At 41.7% G+C, this 19,446-nt stretch overlaps 2 protein-coding genes across 3 annotated transcripts in view; both read left to right on the top strand.

Annotated features, from left to right (window-relative positions):
* The first annotated feature begins 868 nt into the window (after nt 1-868).
* LOC136437065 (SWI/SNF-related matrix-associated actin-dependent regulator of chromatin subfamily A member 5-like) overlaps nt 869-19,446 on the top strand; it is a 57,742-nt gene continuing 39,164 nt past the window's right edge. Inside the window, exons 1-3 of one of the 2 annotated variants that reach the window (XM_066431531.1) lie at nt 869-1,029; nt 2,618-2,713; nt 4,553-4,755. In XM_066431531.1, coding sequence (XP_066287628.1) covers nt 976-1,029; nt 2,618-2,713; nt 4,553-4,755 — 353 coding nt within the window. In that variant the 5' untranslated portion in view covers nt 869-975. The remainder of the gene's footprint in view (nt 1,030-2,617; nt 2,714-4,552; nt 4,756-19,446) is intronic. The other variant, XM_066431530.1, reaches the window with a different exon arrangement.
* Nucleotides 7,776-14,069, top strand: LOC136437067 (uncharacterized). The gene is made up of 2 exons (XM_066431532.1): nt 7,776-9,506; nt 11,697-14,069. Exons 1-2 carry the CDS (start codon nt 9,254-9,256, stop codon nt 13,442-13,444), a joined length of 2,001 nt encoding a protein of 666 aa, XP_066287629.1. The 5' UTR covers nt 7,776-9,253; the 3' UTR covers nt 13,445-14,069.

The raw sequence follows: 19,446 nt of genomic DNA, 5'->3' as shown, positions 1-19,446 counted from the left end.
GGCCCAAAAAATGAACGGCTGCATGAACGTGAGTGTATATCGGTGGGAAATTCCCTTATGGCTAGGCCAACCTATCTCAAGCGTCAAACTGATGAAAGCTTGTTTGTATCTGAAGAAATTAGCAGGCAAAGTTCGGCAGCCGCGCGCGAGGTCGGACGTACACAGGCCGGGCATTGTGTGTGAATCGGTCCGGCGCTTACAGCTGGAAAGTGGCTTTGTGGGGGTGTAGCCAAGTGCAGTTTATAATTGCTATAAAAAGAGATTGTATGTAGTGAAAATGTTGTCAATTTTTTTACATAATCTAGGGTAAATGTTCTCAACATGGAATGAAAAACATTGGCACATTTTCTATATCTTCATGACGAACGCGCCCATGTAAAACACGTATTATAACATGTAATCCTATGGGGCGAAAAAACTCTTGGTTAATAATATCTAGCATATAGGTTCATTCCTCCCCCCCAAAGACGTATGTTTAATAAATATGCAACGGTTGTTCTGATAGGTTTAGATAGCAGGCTAATTGCCGTATACGCATTACGTTCCGGCGACGTGCTATACGACATTTTGCTTACGACATCCGGCATGTCCGGTCCGCTTCCGGTCCGAGATTTTGGACGCATAAAACCCTCGCGAGAAAACACGAGATCACAAATCTTTTGGACCATACTACTAACATTTGGTCCAGGGGTATAACGTATAAATAAAGGAAAACCCTGCTTATCTATACGTAAAATGGTGTTTTAGATGATTAAGATATTTCCAAAATCTTTATGATAGACTTTAAATCGTGTAAAAGTCTAAAGTTTCTGATAATTGATTACTTTGTATAGTAAGGCTCCCCATATATGATAATTAGAACTGGCCAACATTACCCAGCAGACTCAGGTTGAAGCCGGTGGCCATCAGTCTTTGCCATCAGTCTTTGTGAATTTTGAGCTTCATTTTTGGCAAATCTGTGTCAAAACAACGAACATGTCCAGCAGCTCGAGCTCCCCAAGTAGCCCAGAGGAACCAGTAGACGAGGAGGTTAGTGGTAGAAGCGGTATCATATCGTTGTTTTCATCTGAAACTGTCGGAAAGTATATTTTCGTGTGAACAATGAAGATCCAAAATTTGGCGCGCTGCCATGCTGGATCTCGCAACCAAGTCGGACCTGACTGGAAAACGAAAACCATATTATTATTAAAGTTTGTTTCAGAAAATTCATTTCTGAAATTGATAACTAGCAATTCCTTCCATAATTAGTCCCGAGGTTTATTGGTGAAACATGTAGAATCCGTGGCAGTGATATACCTTCGTCTTTGTTGAAGAAGAAGATCTTCAAGAGGATGTATAATTTATTCAGGGGGGTGGGGGGTGGGTTGATTGTGAATTTGTGAGAACGTCCATACATCATTTTATGGCCAAATTCCGGCCCAACGTTTAAATAGACTGTTGAAAATGTCAGATAATATGACATAGTCACCACAACTTTTTGTTATTTTCTTCGAATTTCTCCTAATTTTGTAAATCATGTTGGTTTTAGTATTAAGGAGGTTAAAAATGCACAGCGTGGTAGCTTGAATTATCCCAAGAATAAAGACACAAGAGAGTCAAGACACAGATGTGGGTTTTTGTAAATTTCAAGAGACTTTTCTTGTGTATGGGGTGTCATCCAGGAATATAATTTCCATATTCTATGTACACTGAGTAATTCAGCTGAGTTTATGTTCGCAAGCAATTCGCTTGTCATCGTCAACCACTCAAAACTTTGAAATTTAAACTGTTTTTTCAATTGTCAGTTGTAGTAGATCGCAAACTTGGAGATATGTTGTGACCTTGCTGTTTTTAAGATACCAACTTAGTCCATTGTTAATGGTCCGTACCATAAACGGGCACTCATACATAGCGCCGTTTGTTTTCCAAACTATTTTGGGATTACTGTAAATGCATTTAAGTTTGCATGGTTTTTATTTCGCGGTAGGGAGAAAATGGAGTGTTCGCAGTGGTTTTCAATTCGTGTTTGAAACATTAGTAGTGCTACCGTTACGGGTGTGCAGAAAGTTTTGCGGTGGTTATAAGTTCACGCTGAAGAATTTACAGCGAAAACCGCGAAAATAAAACCAATGCGAACATTTCTGCATTTTGTACTAGGGATGTATCGGGATTAGGACTGTTCCCATTAGTAACACAGGTCCAAATGCTCGTCTCCACTATCATGTAGCACAAAATAAACTTTAGCAAGGCCTGAATCAAATTTTCATCATTGTTTTTATAAGAATAATATAGGGTTAATGACCGGCCCTGACATCTATATGGTGTGATAAGGCATGGTCGTTCCTATAACCACCAAATAAGTGTATGATTTTCCTGTTTCAAGCTTTGCTTGTAAAAATTAAAGATAGAGTGAGAGAATAAAGAATTACAGCAATGTTGCAAAGCTACATATGATGTAAATATAGGCATTATTAGGTTGAGAAGGTTGTAGTATGGATGCTTGTGTATTTGCAGAAAATATTTTCAAATTGCAGAACAAAATTTTGACATGCTGCCATATTACACAACACTGGAACAAGTGTTTGTACCACTGATAGTCGGTGACTGACTCCATGTTAAATGTTTGTTGATATTGCAGTACCAGCCCCCAGGTTCCGCTCCCTTCAAGCTGAAGTCTCCTCCACGTGGAAAGGGAGCAGAACCCAAAGAAGACAAGGACTATGAAGCCAAAGTGGTAAGATCATGGGTCGTCAGGAGGAGGTGCATATACCCTTTTGTCCCCTGGGTGGGGCGATGCTTGTCTATGCAACAGGCATTACCAAAATGACATATTTTCTTGAATAAAGTACGCAAACTTCAAAAGGCATCACCAAATTCTGGGTGCATACTTTATTTGAGGTTACTGCCAGGACAAATTGGAAGAGGACCTAAAATATATGTATATGCTCAAACCAAGGACAGGCCAAGAACCATGCTGTGTTGCAACAATGCACCGCTTAGATAAGTTAATACCTGCCAATTTCCTGCTATAATATATAGTATAGGCATTTCACAAGTTTACAAAGATGATGCCGGCGGGGTAAACAAAATGTTTTATTACTCTAAGCAAGAGCATTACCTAGAAGTCCTTGATTTAAGCAAAATAACCAGGAGAAAAGAGAAGGAACACCATAAATTTGAATTCTTTCTGTTCAAAATGCGTTATAAATAAGTAGAGAAGGGAAGCATACTTTATTTGAGATTTTACGTTTCAGTTGTTTGCAACTAGCCCCGGATCGGGTGCACACTTTAATCAAGAAAATATGGTAGTATTAGCAGAACAATGTTGCTACCAACATATTTGTCATGTTACAGCCCTAGATCATTCCCACAGAATGTTTGTACAGTCATTTTCATGACATTTGCGGTGGTTTCCTGCTTGTTCACACAAATTGTTGACAAGAGCATCGGCAGCCCTTTTCTGGTCCAGTTTTGTTGGTTATCACTCCCTCACCAGTTACTGAGTTTGTATGAGTAATTGAGCGGCCATTAAGCTCCCCCAACCATGTGCAAGCATGTCAAACCCCCAGATGATAGGTAACAGAAGATGTTAAATTGGATTGTGAATGTGTGTGTTAGTGACGTAAATGAAAGATTGACAAGAAAATGGCCTGTAGGTAAATTTACCAACTGAATGTCAAGTATGACCACTTTGCTGGTATAAGCTGCTAGAAAATGATTTCAAAGTAAGATGTAATCAAATCTTCTTTACTAAAATATGGACCAAGACATGTAATAATAGTTTATATGTTATCGAATGGGAATCGTTTGAGAAGGAAACATCCATAACATGGACGAAACAACTAAAGGACGAATGTGTTAAGGGAAGAAAAGACATGATCAGGGTCTCCATCACTTCTGTAAACTTTTCTGTCCCACTGATTGTTTGGGAGCCTATTTCCCCAATTTTCTTTTATTAAATCTGTCATTTTAAGCGTACAAATATACATTTTCATTACTTTCATGTCATAAAGTTCAGATTTTTTGGATGGATGGGATGAAAAATTTTGTAAAAATAGTAAAATACGATAAATACCAGAAAAACCTTAACTTACAATATTTTTGGGATCCCTGGTAACAAAGCCCCCATTTTCAAAGAAAAAAAGAAGAAGAAGAAAAGACGAAAAAAAACAAACTTACATTTATTGCAGAGTTGAAAGTAAGACATCAGGATTCAGCATAGGGGTCAGGTACAGAAGGCCAACTTTGTGCTGTGCAAGTCACTCTCAGAATGCCAAAGACATGGCCACAGTAGGGAGACTGGGATCTTCCCCCGGCAAACTTGAGATATTACTAGTATTTCCTGCATTTTGAATTTGAGGGGTAAATTTTGTGTTGCAAAGCACTCCAAAAGCACTCCAAGGGCTGGGGATCACCAGAACAGACTGGAGGGTCTACGCCAAGAGTTTTGAAAATTTGTCCAACTCTGCTGTCCAGTTAAGTAAAGGTTAGCACTAGGGTGTTGTAATGAACTCTGCTACTATGTGGCATGTAGCAAGAAGAATGTGACTGAGTCTGTATCCCCCCACTACAGGTTGAAGACCGCTCTCACAGGTTTCAGTACCTCCTACAGCAGACTGAACTCTTCACTCACTTTATGGCGTCGGGAACTAAAGCCCCCACCAGCCCCCTCAAGATGAAGGGTCGTCCCAGGATCAAGCCTGACGAGAGGTCCAAGCTCCTGGCCTCAGGATCGTCAGCACCACCACCACCCTTAACACCCGGATCAGCTGCAGAGTAAGTTCTCTTTTCACAAAGAAATAGTTTCAGGTTTGTGCGAGCAAAACCTGTTCATTTGTAGGTCACATGGGTGCTGCCATCATGGAAAGCAAATCAGGGCTGGGCATATTTCTCTGCAATTTGCAGAAAAAAGCTGTTGTCCTCACCATCCTCTTTGAAAATTTCCCCCAAACACTAAGACCTCGTTCACACTCGAAAAATTGAATCGGATTAAACGTATTATCGCGATAGAATTGATCTGATCGCGATTGATTTTTGCAGTGTGAACGCTCCCTATCGCGATTGATTTTCCCTGGATCGGATTATTTGAATCCACCTCCCAGAGGTAGTTTGGGGATGATTAATCCAATCCTATCAAAAATTGAGTGTGAACGCAAACCACGGTTAAACCACGATTAATTGCCGGGAATTTCGGCTGGTTTCGGGGGTGTGAGGTCATGCATCCGGATATGTGGTTCCAGCAATAAGTGAGTTTAAGTTTTTATTGAGACTGAGTATTTATTCACATACACACTGCACAGGTGTTAACAACAGTCATAGTTCAATTTTTGTTTCCTTATTTTTGTTATATGAGGCCTAGGAAAAAAATGTTGTGTTTCCGTTTACCCGACCGACCCTAGCAAAAAACCCGACCCTAGCCTTTTCTTTTTGGTGTCGGCCGCTGGGAAGGGACATGAAAGATTATTTTCGATCTGTCATCTGAACTTGAGTGGTGAAAAACATTTTGACATTTTGATTGGTGCAAGTTATTTCAAGCAGTGCGTTACCTACATTTCGGGCCTATAAAATTTGGACCAAGGAAGCTCTGGCCTCTACTCTTCTACAACTCTACGTCACATTAGACAGTGACCGCTATAGCCTGCATTCTTAATGCTCATGTCCATAGGAAAAATCCAATTATGATCTCCAATTACTGTAAATAGTAATTGGAGATCATACTTTATATTGTTATGCTGTTCGTTATGTTGTCATTGTCATTGTATGTACTGTTATGTCTACTGTATTTCCAGAACGACTAGTGGTGTGCCTTAGGTCACATCACTAATGGATTTTCTCAATAAACCAATAAATCCAAGGGACCGACAAAAAATGACCACTATGGCCAGGTGGCTGCTATATTCGGGTGACCACTAACACAGGTTGACTGTATATGAATATTGAACAGAATAACTGTACATATCTTGTTCAAATTATGATCTTCCTCGCCACTTCGGAAAGAATATAAAAGAACGGCAAAATCTTGAATTTTTTGAAAATATAAGTGCCTAAAATTTTTTAAGGGGTAATATCTCGAGATATTCTATTTTTAAAACTTAACTTGCGAATATTTTTTCACATGAAGGTCATAACCTGGGTGTCCTGGTGTCATTTTGAAGCTTGTAATGTTGTCTACAAATTGGTGGCTAGTTTTCCAGTCTGTTGTGTACACGTCATCGCAGAATGCGTTCTACGTGAGGGCGGCTTGCCAAACAAGTCGGCGTGGATTTTGTAGGCGAAACTGGCGTCGCCCAATGGGTTATTTCTCGCTTACAATTGAAGGTATTTTAATAACACTTACACAGATGCTAAGATAAAGAGTTTCTGCAACTAATGATACCAAATTTTAATCATATTTATGTTGATATATAGCCGATTGAACGCTGGGAATATGGCCAATTTTCCATGCTTTATGACCTGGTAATGGGTTTCGGCTGGCGCGCGCCACCCCTATTAGGAATGCTGGAAAATTGGGCATAGGTTCCCCGCTATGACCCTTAGCCCTAACAGTGCTTCCGAATTCAACATGTGAAAATGTACATGATACATGAGTTTTCTACTTGGAGCAAGTGACTTAGGAAAATTGTTGTATATCATTTATGATTACTGACATATAATCAAAATCGTTAGGCCACACCAATTTTTTGTTGTTGCTTGTCGGAATAGCCTTTCCTGTTTTTCCTATTTTGAAAGAAAAAGTTGGGTCGCTATTCCCATTCACAAATTTTTACTCACGATTTTAGCGAAGCTGTAGGAGCGAGCTTGATAGTATAGTTTACGCCCGTTTTACAAGAATTCCCAGAATTTCACAGGAATTTCTGCAATCCGTCTGCAGAAACTCTGTGGACGCCAGCCTGTTACTCTATACCTCGTTAGCACAGTCCAGAATCCCAGCATACAGGTCGATGACACTTGACCTACTTACGGGATGTCCGATGTCGTACTGGTGTGTCAGGGAGTTTTTGGGGCACAGAATCTAGTATTCTAGCCCAGTTGATCTATTATCACGAGAACATGCTGAACATCATGCCTCCTACCAAAAAACCTCCGTGGACACCAAAACTTGCGGGGATCCAAGCATATATAGAAAGGCAAAGATTTTAACGGAACGATAAAGAACTTGGTAATCGCTTGAGCAGTCTACACTGAACACTTTACGTGAAGGGGTTCGGTGTCAGAAAAGCAACAGTAGTTCCTCGAAAACACATCCTGCAGAGCTAGAATAACAACCAAAACGATCATAGGAGCCCCAGAAAACCGAATGTCTAAACTTCTGACCTAGATTCTCACTCTAACTATCCAAAAATGGTAGAGACAAGACACTACACCGGGAGTGTGCTCCGGCCTTTCGATATCTGCATCTACTTGGATCTCCTCGAGTTATGGTGCTTTTCTATATCTGCTTGGCAGACGCCTGTCTGATTTCTAATCTAATTGCATTTTGAACAAATATTATGGCAGAACTAAGAGTGCTACGTTGGTACTTTCCTTACAGTGAAGTAAGATCAACCCAGACACCTTTGCTATGGCAATAATTTTTAATTGCCACACTTATTATTATTTGTTCAGTTGTAAATAGCCACCAAAATAGATTATAAAGGCCTGCACATAACTAAAAATTGTGGTCACATTTTATCATAAGTTTTAACTTTTCATTTATTAAAACTATTTCTCAATATCAATCCATATATTACATGGCGAAAGGTAATTTTGTTACTGAAATTATAGCACTAGATGGCGTGCATAGCATAAAATGAGCGAATACCGGTCGTTTCGTTACATCGCCTGTTCGTTACACGTCATTTCGTTACATCATGAAGTCATTTCGTTACACCATGAAGTCATTTCGTTACACCATGAAGTCATTTCGTTACACCATGAAGTCGTTTCGATACAGAGTCATATTTGTGACGAAGTGGTGTGACGATGCGAGGTGGTTACGTATAACTTGATGGCGTACCGTGCGTGCCGGCGGCTCGGTGTTTGGTCGGAGCACTGATGTTAGTGTACTGTGAGAATGACTTCCCGATAGATTACTCCCAATGATAGCTGGCTAATGTCAAGAAAGAGCGCAAATCCACACCATTTCGATGATATCTTTTGTCGTTGTCGAAGTTACGCTCTCAGTATACACGCCATGGTCTGATCATATTTACTTCCGGTTCGAGGGCAAAACTGTATAAAAATGATGTACTAGTTTTTACGTGTTGGTTACAGGAACTCACCAAATAAGGGCGACCGGCAATATACTCGGTCATCCTTTGTTTATTACGCATATATCCTAAGCTAACGAAGCCTAGTGACTCCACGTTTAACTTCCTCTTCTTTCTCTTCCCTATTAGCAGTTATTTAACGCCGACGAACGCCGGAGGCGCTGGCGGGCCATGTTGTCATGTCGGCCTGCCGGGTTCACAGAGGCCTGCGCCCGCTGTAATCTCAAGCATGGCTGACTGCTGACTCAAATGATACACATAGCGGCTGCGAGGAAACTACGTCACTTACACTAAATCTACGTGTTCTGCTTTGTGTTATGTTTGTTAATAAAGCTTGCCATCAATTTAGTGTTTATTTGCACAAACAGCGCTGCCTATCCGGAAAAAATTGCCAATAAAGTGGACAGCGGCACATCCCATTCCACTCACACACCTTACCTAAAATGAATCACCAAAAACTAATCATATGCCACCAGCTCATGCCAGTGTTTTTCAAATAAAACTACATTTTCGCTCACTTTTCTTCGTGTACTTAGTAGCGTTAGCGTTAGCGTCGGGGGAACAATGGCGAATTTCCTTACCCAAGCTGTATACCGTCAAGCACTGCGCGGGTAGCCCCTTTTTTTGTTACGTCATCTATGCCAGCCCGGGTAATACTAATACTGTACTATAATAATAATAAGTTTATTGCACCGACTCTAATTTTGCTAATGGCTGAACGTAGGTCAGAATCTGCAAGATCAAGATATTCCTCTATGTTGTACATCGTTTTACATTTTGCATAAAATCTTAACTTACCGCTGTAATAAGTTTATTGCAAATTCATGCAAAACATAAAGTAAGATCTATTTCACAAGAGCAGACACAATTAAACATCGAGCAAGAATTTCACATGTCTACCGTTATTCATGAATATGAACAAAACTCTCGCCTGTGATCTTCATAGGACAATAGATTGTCTGTTGACTCCAGCGGTGGCTTCAAGAAAGTTCGTTAGTGTCGCTTGTGATGCTAATATGTAGGCTATGAAAGACTGTGGGTTTAGTCGACATCTTCTGAAAGAAAAGTCGGCGATTTACAGGGACAGAGTCTTTGGTAAAACAATACACCGACGCCGCAGACAACTTTCCCTGCCTTTAAATGGAGCAAGATGCCTCTGTGATTCATTCCATTCGACCATGTCTTCATGCGTTGTGTGTGACTCGACAGTTACGGATAAACAGCACGCCCTACAATGTGACGAGTGCTTGGGGTGGCAACACAGATTGTGCAATTCAGGTAGGCAATTGCTATTGTTTCATTTCCCTTAGGCTCGTATCGGTTTCCTCCTATCCTTACCGCTATGAAACTACCGCTATATACTAGAATGGTTTCACTAGTTTGCTCGTTCTCATTAAAATGTAATTCTCATTTAAATGTACAAATTGCTGTCGCCATGCTTAACGATTTGATATGAGCCAAAATTACGTACGGGCACCATCGATGCTTTCTTCATTTTTCCACAACATCTATTATGTTTCACAAAAATGCACCACAACATTACTTTTGCTTTGACTTTTTGACTTTGACTTTGAAGAATTTATAGCAATAGGTGTCCCAAAAAACGGCTGCCGCATGTGGAGACATGCAAAATTAAAAAAGCAGCCGAGAACGTGGCGATTCAGTTCAGATATTGACAGGTTAGCTGGTGAACTATCAGATTCCGTCTCTGTTAAATTCTTAAGTCGAAATGCAAAAACAATTTCAGACCTTCTTGAAACAGTTATAATCGTCAATTTGACAGAAGTATTACCAGACATACTGACTTCTCAACTATAGGTTTTGAGGGCGATGTCAAATGAAAGCTCCAAAATTGAAATATTCAATTAACTGATGTTCAAGCTTTTTGTCGCAAAGATATTGGTAAATTCCAAGGACATCTTAAAGTTCAGAAATTTTCGATAACTTCCCGTGATAAATTAGCTGTCATATTTGGGGGATCATAAAAGGAGATGTTTACCTAAAAAATGCGGTAGGTGTGCTTGGAACCTAAAATCGCCATTTTGCACATTTCGTTTAGAACGAGCCAGTAGTCGGTGATGTGTTAGGTCCCCATTAGATTCATCAAGGATAGTTCATCTGTATAACCGAAAGCGATACGTTTTTACACAAATCCCAATGGTAATCCCAGCACCACTCCCCAGTAAATGATCCACTCACCGATGTTAGAATTTGAAAAAAGAACCTGGCATTTGGTTTAATCTATTTTATAGAGATTTGCATTTTGATAAATGTAGTTTCAGTCTCCTACAATAATTGCGAAATTATTTAATTGCGTCATTCTGGGCGATTTTAATGCAAAACATGCTCAGTGGTGGAAACACTGTCAGACAGAAGACACCTTCATAGATTATGTTTGTTCTATAAAATTGTAAATGGTCAAACCCGAAGCTACCTGTCTCAACTAGCACCCACACCCTATCCTCTCTATGTTCATACGAATTGCGTAATAGGATGAACTTAAAACCTCTAAATTATTCAACAAATCGTTTTGCCAGGTCCTTTGTTCCGTACTCGACGCACCACTGGAACAACCTCGATTTGCTAACTCGCTCTTTAAACTACTGTCAATTTCGAACTGTTCTCCTAAAAACCATACGACCTGTTAAGCTCAACTATTTTAGCCATGGCCCTCGCCTTTCCTGTGTTCACCTATTACGCCTTCGCATTGGCACCTGTAGTCTAAACCACAGTCTCTTTACTCGAGGATTGCTAAACAGCCCAGCATGTAACTGCGGGTGCCAACGCGAAACAGTACCACATTATTTACTCCACTGCCCTATGTACAATGCCCAACGCTCAACCCTCCTCGGCAAACTCTCCAGGCTCTTAGGACACACCCTTAACTTCCCATCATTATCGGACAACGCTAAAGTTTCCGTTTTACTCCGTGGTAGTCCTTCACATTCATCTGTTGTTAACTCCAATATTCTATTAACAACCCAAAACTTCATCACTACAACTAAGCGTTTTTGAAATACAGTTGTCCTGGCTTTTTTTGTAATGTGTCCAACTATTTCATCAGTGGGTGGGAAACTGGACTTGCGCTTATCCTTTCTTGTTATATTAAGTACAATGTATTATTTTCTGTCTGATGTGATTTTCCTTTGCTTTTCACTTGTACTTGATCTCTCTCTGTAAAATATGTATGTTTTTTTTTTATGTAAGGGGTAGCGTCAAAATAAGTCTTGCACTTGAGTGCGCCCCCTTTTGCCACTCTGTATTTCTGCTTAAATGTTTGAATTAAAAAAAAAATCTCTTTACTGCTGAGTGAACCTCCTGTCTCCTACAATCTTCAAATTGAGATATCATTCTCAAGGCGTTTGGCTTTCCAAACAAAATTGTAGCCAAGCTTTTTTGATGGTAACGCAACAAAGTGGTATCTGACGTTTGTATGCCTTGTATTGACGTTGTTTTTTCACGTTTAAGGTATCGATCACATCACATATCGGCGGCTTCGCAGCGGAGAAGTTGACATCGGAGTATGGGCCTGCAACAACTGCCGTCTCACAAGTACAGAGAGCGACATGGACACCACGGACCCACCACCGTCTGTGTCCCGAACGGAGAACGAGTCTTCGATAGAGGATCCTCCCGAAGAGTCTACAGTGGAGGAGTCCTTCATCAGCAACCCGCCAGCCTCACCGCCGCCTACGTTTCGAACGGGAAACAACGAGTCCATGGAGGATTCCCTCGAAGAATCTGCGTTGGACTTGGAGGAGATGGAGGTGGACGATCAACCCGTGCCTCGCACATACGAAGTGGTCGAGCGTGCGACAAAGAAGGGACATTCGCTGCTAGTAGACAACCTTGGATACAAGTTCGGTGTTCAACGTCGCCTGCCCAGCGCCGTGCACTGGTTCTGCACTGTGCGTCCCAAAGTCAACCCGTGCAAAGCGACAGTGAAGGAGCGTGATGGTGTGTTTGAGGCGGGCCCCCAGGAACATAACCACGCGCCCGACGTCGGCGCCGCGATATCTGCCAAAATTGCGGCTCGAGTGAAGAAAGAGGCGGGGAGTGACCTATTCAAGTCGGCAGCAGCCATAGTGGACGACGTCTTGCTGGAGGAACTTGGTGATGCGCCCTGCCCGTCGCTGAGCAAGCCGGTCCATTTGGCGAGAGCAGCCAATCGCCATAGGCAAAAGCTCAGACCCGAAGAGCCGAAAGACTTGGACTTTGTCATCGATGAGGATCACGTGCCACCAACATTCCTCAGAGGGGATGTCCGCGTCAGAGTCGGTGGCACTGAAAAACGACATCTGATCTTTGCCACCGACACTCAACTGCACCACATGAGCATGGCAAAGACATTCTACATGGATGGTACGTTCAAGCTGAGTCGGGCACCCTTCACGCAACTGTACAGTATTAGTGCGTTCGTGAAGAAGGATGATTGCATGAAGAGTGTGCCTCTGGTTTTCGTCCTGATGTCTAGGCGCGAGATAAGGGACTACAAAAAAGTGCTGAAGAAGATTCTTGAACTGCTACCGGAACCGCCAAAGGTGACACGGGCCATGATGGACTTCGAAAAGGCCATGTGGTCGGCGATGTCACAAGTGCTGCCCGACGTCACATTGACCGGCTGCATGTTTCACTGGTGCCAATGCGTCTGGAGGAGGATCCGGAACGCTGGGCTACAGACGGCGTATCTACAGAAGGGTGCAATCCACAAGTACCTGAAGAAGATAATGTCCCTGCCGTTTCTGCCAGCAGAAGAGATCCCTGCCGAATGGGAGAGGCTGAGGGCACAGGCCACCACACCTGCACTGCGGATCGTCACCGACTACGTCGACAGCACATGGATCAGCCCCTCAGCCTTCCATCCACCCAGCACATGGAGTGTGTTCAAGAAGACGGTGAGGACCAATAATGATGTAGAAGGGTGGCACAACGCTCTGAACAAGAGGGCCAACGGCAAGAGCAAGCTGCCCTTCTACCTGCTCGTGCCGCGGCTACAGAAAGAAGCGGCACTGGTTGCACTGAACGTCAAGCTTGTGAGAATGAGGAAACTCTCGCGCACCCAACGCAAAGGGAGCAGAATCGCCCAAGAGAAAATATTCAAGGAGTGGCTGAGGTACGAAAGCGGAGAGAAGACGGCCAGCGAGCTCCTGTGCGCATGCAGCCACTACTGCCCTGATCCGGCACGCCATCTCGACGGGGACACTGACTCTGAGTGAACATTATTTCATTGCTTTGCACGAGGTTTAAACTAAGTTAATAGTTTCATGATTGCCTTGTTTTGTTGCTATTAAGTTCTAATTTAGTGTATTTTTGTAAATAACTTGTAAATAATGGACTTTTTTAATTGCTTTACACTACGTAAGTAGACTTTTTTCATTGCTTTACACATCTGGAGGTTTAAACTGAGTTGGTTATTTCATGATTGCCTTGTTTTGTTGTTATTAAGTTGTAATTTAGTGTAGTTTAGATTTGTGCATGACATACATAGACTTTTCATATTGGCATTTTGTAAATAACTTGTAAATAATGGATTTTTTTCATTGCTTTACATTACGTAAATAATGGACTTTTTTATTGCTTTACACTTGTAAATAATGGACTTTTTTCATTGCTTTACATTACGTAAATAATGGACTTTTTTCATTGCTTTACACTTGTAAATAATGGACTTTTTCATTGCTGTACACATCTGGAGGTTAAAACTGATTTAATTTTTTTCATTGTTGCCTTGTTGTTAATGTTATCAAGTTGTAATTTAGTGTACACAGTTTAGAATTGTGCGTGACCTACATCACCTTCTGTCCATTTTGACGAATAAACATTTTTCATTTCTATACATGATCTGGAGATTTTGTGTCAATAATATCGAATATGGAGTCCGAGGTTCAAAATGGCCTTGCCCCCGTAGAGATCTACTTGGAGATTATCCACCTACCAGTACACAGTAATGACGTCCTGCCATCGCTGCGCATGCTGGGATAGCCAGCCCGATGGCCGCCATCTTAGCTTGTAGCTTGGAGCCGTTCCACAATTTTTCCGACTTACCTTTCCGAAACTCGCATTTTCCTCAGTGGAAACTTACCAGAACACTCATTCATGAAGATTCAGAAACAGTGAACGGTGTTAGTAGAACGGTTTGAGAGACAGGAACGTATAAGTGTAAAATAATCTGTCTCAATTGAGATATCATAGGGCGCGAACAACGTAACCAAACATAAACAAAACTCAAATCAAGGCTCAAATTTATCATTATTGTGTCCAGCGAAGCCTCTAATGTCAACTAAGGAGGATCAACCTGAAAAAGAGAACAAGAAATCACTTATATCGTTTTGACATGCGACCAAGGTAAGATGTGTAACGAAATGACTTTTCCGCGTGTAACGAAATGACTTCATGATGTAACGAAACGACTGTAACGATGAAACGAAATGACTGTAACGAACAGGCGATGTAACGAAACGACCGGTTACCAAATGAGCCATACAAAGCTGAAACTTGAATAATCCTCTTATTCTTTGTTATGTAAACCCTTATCTTCACCCCAGACTATTTGCAAGAAATTTTATTTCTGTTTTTTTCCCTGTCGCTCCAATTCTTTTCCGAAAAAATCAGATAATCAACAAATAAAATTGGTGTGGCCTTAGACAGCAACTTGTTACCAATGATATTTTCTTATTATAATTAGACATTACCCCAATTAAAACAACTATTAACACCCCAAAAACAAACAAAGAGGGTTACAGTACAGATCTCGAATAACTTCCCATCCACACGCGTGCCACACGCGTTGGAAAGTCGTGCCAATCTCGTGCATAAGTCGTGGCACACGAGATTCAATCTCGTGCAAAAGTCGTGCGATTCCAGATTAAAACGCGTTCCATTCTCGTTTCAATCTCGTGTGTACGCGTGTACACGCGTTTCATTTATGCGTGCGAGCTCGTGTACGAAGTTTTGGGCGGAGCTCACACGCGTGTGGCGGGCCTTTGAACTGTTCAAGACACGCCCATCGCCCGGCCTGCGGCCTTACTTATACATATCGTATAGACCTTCGAATCTAAACCAGATTTCGTATAATCAACAAGCGTAGCAAAAATCATAACAGATAACTGTGTTATTGACCTAAAACTAAAGGAAAAATTGCTCTAATTAAAGTGTTTTGAGCTGCGGCAAACCGAAGTAAGATTAGCCTGAGTGCCAGCCTTTTTAGCTTCCGTCCGCTACACAAGCTCCGCTGCGCTAACCCAAGCTCCGCCGGGAGCGGAAGGTAGAACCCCGGCAAAATTCTCCTTACCCCGGCCGGGAACCAGACTCCACAGACCCCTCCCAACCGGCGGGCCGTTTTACGATCCGGCCCGTGGATGATATTAGGTTCATCCCGGTTTTTTAGTGGTTGTGTAGAATCTATCTTTTTCTTAGCAAAATCTTTGCACTGCTGGTTTAATAACGAGTTTTATTCAATTCGCAGTGTGGCAATGGCACACCAGACGGGAGACGCACTGAGCCCGAAGGGAGGTCGTTCCACTGCCGGAAAAAACATTATCATTCACCATATCATTATGGCCTGCTCAGTAGAAAGTATTAGCTGATATGAATAGAGTTGGATCTTGTTTGTGGTAACTGGAATATGACCAAGTTTGTGATATTTTGTCGGGTTAATTAGTTTGGTAGAAACGATGTGCAAAATGCTTGAAGAATTTACTGTATGAATAAAGTTGGCTAGTATTTACAGTAATTGAGATAGGATCAAGGGTGTGTTGTTCCAAGGAGGTATATAAAACCTCCTTGGTTGTTCTTTGGTAAATTCGTTGAACACTATTGGACCCGTTTTCCTGAAATTATGCGGCGATAGAGAAGATTTAATATAGTTCAGAACATTGTTACATCAAAGAGTCGACGCGGCATTGTGGCGATATGTCGATGTCCCTCCCCACATCATGTTTAGAGTGCGAGTACCATAAGACTGGTCCAATTCAATTTTCAACTCAATTTTATTTATTAGAAATGAATAATTAAATGTTCAAACCTTACCACCTTTCACTTCACTGTCACGGGCTGCAAAGCTACGTACCCCGTGACTACATAAGTAACAGTACATTCCTTGTACGTCTTTCCAGAATAACCGGCACTGTAATCGACGAAGAATGTGCGAAAATGCCCGTCCATACAACATTTGCCGGGAACAGATCGCTGCGTTTATGATAGTGAGGTTGGCAATGTTCCCTTCCTTTGTAGCATGCTGCAACGCGTGCTATAAAACACACGCAACTCCACATGTTCTTTCTCCCTATAACCTCCTTGTTCTGGGATATTATTGAGTAACACGCGGCTGGGCAACAATTCCTATGGATTCTCCCATGGATTCTTCGGTGACCAATAGCAGGACTTTGTTCATACCCGGTGAAGGACAGAGTGAAGGATAAACTCCTTCGTGATTGGCTGTTAAAGATTGAGCTGGCCGGGCGCGCGGCCGTCGCAGACAGCGCGGCGACAGGCGGCAAGTTCCTCAAAGGGGGCTACCTGTCAATCAAGAGGGAATATCGTGGGAACATGCTAGTAGTGTATCAAACATCAATCATTTCGAGAATCACGTGCGCTGTCCGGCGGCTTCACTGATAAATTTGTAAATATGCGTCACATAATCTGTGTTATCTGTGTTATAAATCTATCCAGAAACAAACTAAATCTGATTTTTGAAAACTGCTTACTAGTTTGTATATTTTTCTTTTGGTCCCAGCAAATTCTTGAACAATAGCAGAGTATTGTAGACTGTAGAAAGTAGTCCCGCTCGCGCCGTCGACGTTGTTTTGTTATGATGTACAGGTCACTGACCTTTGGTTTACGTTGTTCCATGTCGTTTCGGCGAGTTGTCTGGCAGTTCTTTTTTTCATGTTACTCATTACCTTCGTCGACGAAGTTTCGTTGAGAAGGTTATTCGATGATGTGTGTCTGTTAGTGAACAGAATAAGTCGAGAACGCCTGGATGGTTTGTTGTCGTAGTTGGTGTGTCGGTGTGTATGTGGGAAATCTCAAGATGATTAGATTTTGGGCTAAGTGTTTTGCATAATTAACGAGAAAAGTGTAAAAATGTGTTATATTGTATGCTGAAGTATGTGTACGTGTTGGCTGTGTTGTTCCAAGGCGTCATGGATAGGGGTAGGCGTCATGAGGGGTCATGTTGAGGGCAGGAAACGTCAGTTACACAAATTGGCTGTCAGCCAGCTGTGGGCATTGGTAAGGTAGTCTCCAAGCAGACCTATGGGTTGGCTATAGCAGGGGCAGGTTTTGCCTCAGACTTTGAAAGGGAATTACTCAAGAAGGGCTTGGTGGATGGTCATAAATTTTTGTAAGTACATAGCTTGAGTGCTGATGTACATGATTAGATACTTATTATGCAAATCAGTATCTAATTTGCATAATTAATGAGGAAAGTTTATACATCCATCAATTTCCATGATAGGACTCTCAAACATGTGACATATGTAACTGAGGAAGAGAGAAATATTAATAGATATCAGCTTTGCAAATGAGAACCTCATTGACATGATTAATGAGAAAAACTATAACTCGAGATGGTCTTGATGGATGGTCATGATTTTTGGTATGTAGATAGCTTACGTGATGCTTTGTATGATTGGATGATAATTATGCAAATCAAATTCTAACTTGCATGATTAATGAGGCAATTTTAAAAATCTGCTGTGTTCCATGATATGACTATTCAAATATGTGACATTTGTAACTAAGGAAGAGAGGAATGTTGATAGATAGGAAATATGCAAATGTGGGCCTAATTAGCATAATTAATGAGAAACTACTATAATTCCATACTAGTAAATGACGGCAATTTCATACTTGTGGCATTAGGAAGTTGTGTGAATGTGAACACCATTGAATCAAATTATGCTAATAAGGAGGGAGCTTATTTGCATAATTGATGATAAATGTTAGCATAACCTTCTTTGTTAAGCTCATAGTCATAACAAGGAGGTTTGGACAACTTATGTTATTTGGGTGAAGAGGATCAACTGGTATGATTGATGATTGATGAAAATTAATCTACACACTCCTAATACGTCAGTCATAAAGGTCAAAATCATTTGACGAAGGTATGAGGTCGTAGAACTCTTGTTTATTTTTACTTTGTCGTTGCAACCAGACATGCATGCGGACATGCATGCAACTATTATTCTTCCAACTGTCAGTAGATCGGGGTAGATGTTTATTTTGCCTCGCGTGGCAGTGTCCTTTCTCACACTAACCGGCAATAATCGGCAAAAGTGCCAGCCCCCGGCTATTATCCACAGATTATCAACAAATACGTAACAATGAGGGCTAACACGTGTCCTACAAACTCTACTAGGATTATAGAAAAAAGTGCGCGGTCCAAACCGCGCCCAACGTGCTTTCTATCGGAAAATACCAAACCGGCAAACCGGAAGTTCACACCGGCCAGGCCGTAATTTTGAAAAATTTCTCAGTTACTTTCACAAAACTATTCAAGCATTGCAACCAACACATATTTTAATATCATGTTCTATGTCTATCTGGCGTGTTAATTCAATGAAACCTTTTACACTGCAGCGTTGAGAAAATAGTGGCGAGAATCGGCCCTTTCAAATGAAACCTTCCCCTACGCCCTTACTGCAAGGTAACACTCCCGCAGCGGGGTCTCCAAACTAGACGTCAATCAAGTTTGCCAGATTTGCGTAAACGCGTGTAGTGACCGCACAAGATTTTAAATTAGGCAGCCACACGCGAGGCAGCTCATTAGCGAACGCGATTGGCACGACTTTACATCGCGTGTGGCACGAGTTTGGCACGAGATGCAAACGCGTTTCAAATGCAAGCCGCACGACTTTCGCACGACTTTTACACGAGAAACAAACTCGTGTGAAACGCGTGTGAAGGGAAGTTAAACAAGATCTGTACTGTATGTCTACAAACTTTTGCTCCAAAGTGTCTGAAACAAAGTTTTTGTGATGTGCCTGGGTTTCAAATTTCTGTGGTAGGGCCCACAATACTAAACAGCGCTAGCGCTTGTCTGTAAAAATAGGTCAATGTCTCGGGCCGCACATACTGACAAGTTACCGATTACATGTCAGGGCTCGAAATACTGGGCCAAAATTTGAGCCTTGCACCTAAGTTTTGACTGGGTGCAACAGTGCACCTAGATATTTTTGTACATTATAGGGTAAAGGTACTGGTATACAGAAGAATC

The sequence above is a fragment of the Branchiostoma lanceolatum genome, chromosome 6 (genome assembly GCF_035083965.1).
Source record: "Branchiostoma lanceolatum isolate klBraLanc5 chromosome 6, klBraLanc5.hap2, whole genome shotgun sequence".
NCBI lineage: Eukaryota > Metazoa > Chordata > Leptocardii > Amphioxiformes > Branchiostomatidae > Branchiostoma > Branchiostoma lanceolatum.
Note: the sequence above shows the minus strand (reverse complement) of the source record. Positions and strands in the feature narration are given on the sequence as shown.

What these genes read in the sequence shown, in the direction of transcription:
- LOC136437067 (XM_066431532.1), top strand. Translation starts at nt 9,254, where the DNA reads ATGAAAGACTGTGGGTTTAGTCGACATCTTCTGAAAGAAAAGTCGGCG. An exon ending in ACACAGATTGTGCAATTCAG is followed by an intron (nt 9,507 to 11,696) that starts GTAGGCAATTGC and finishes TTCACGTTTAAG; the next exon opens with GTATCGATCACATCACATAT.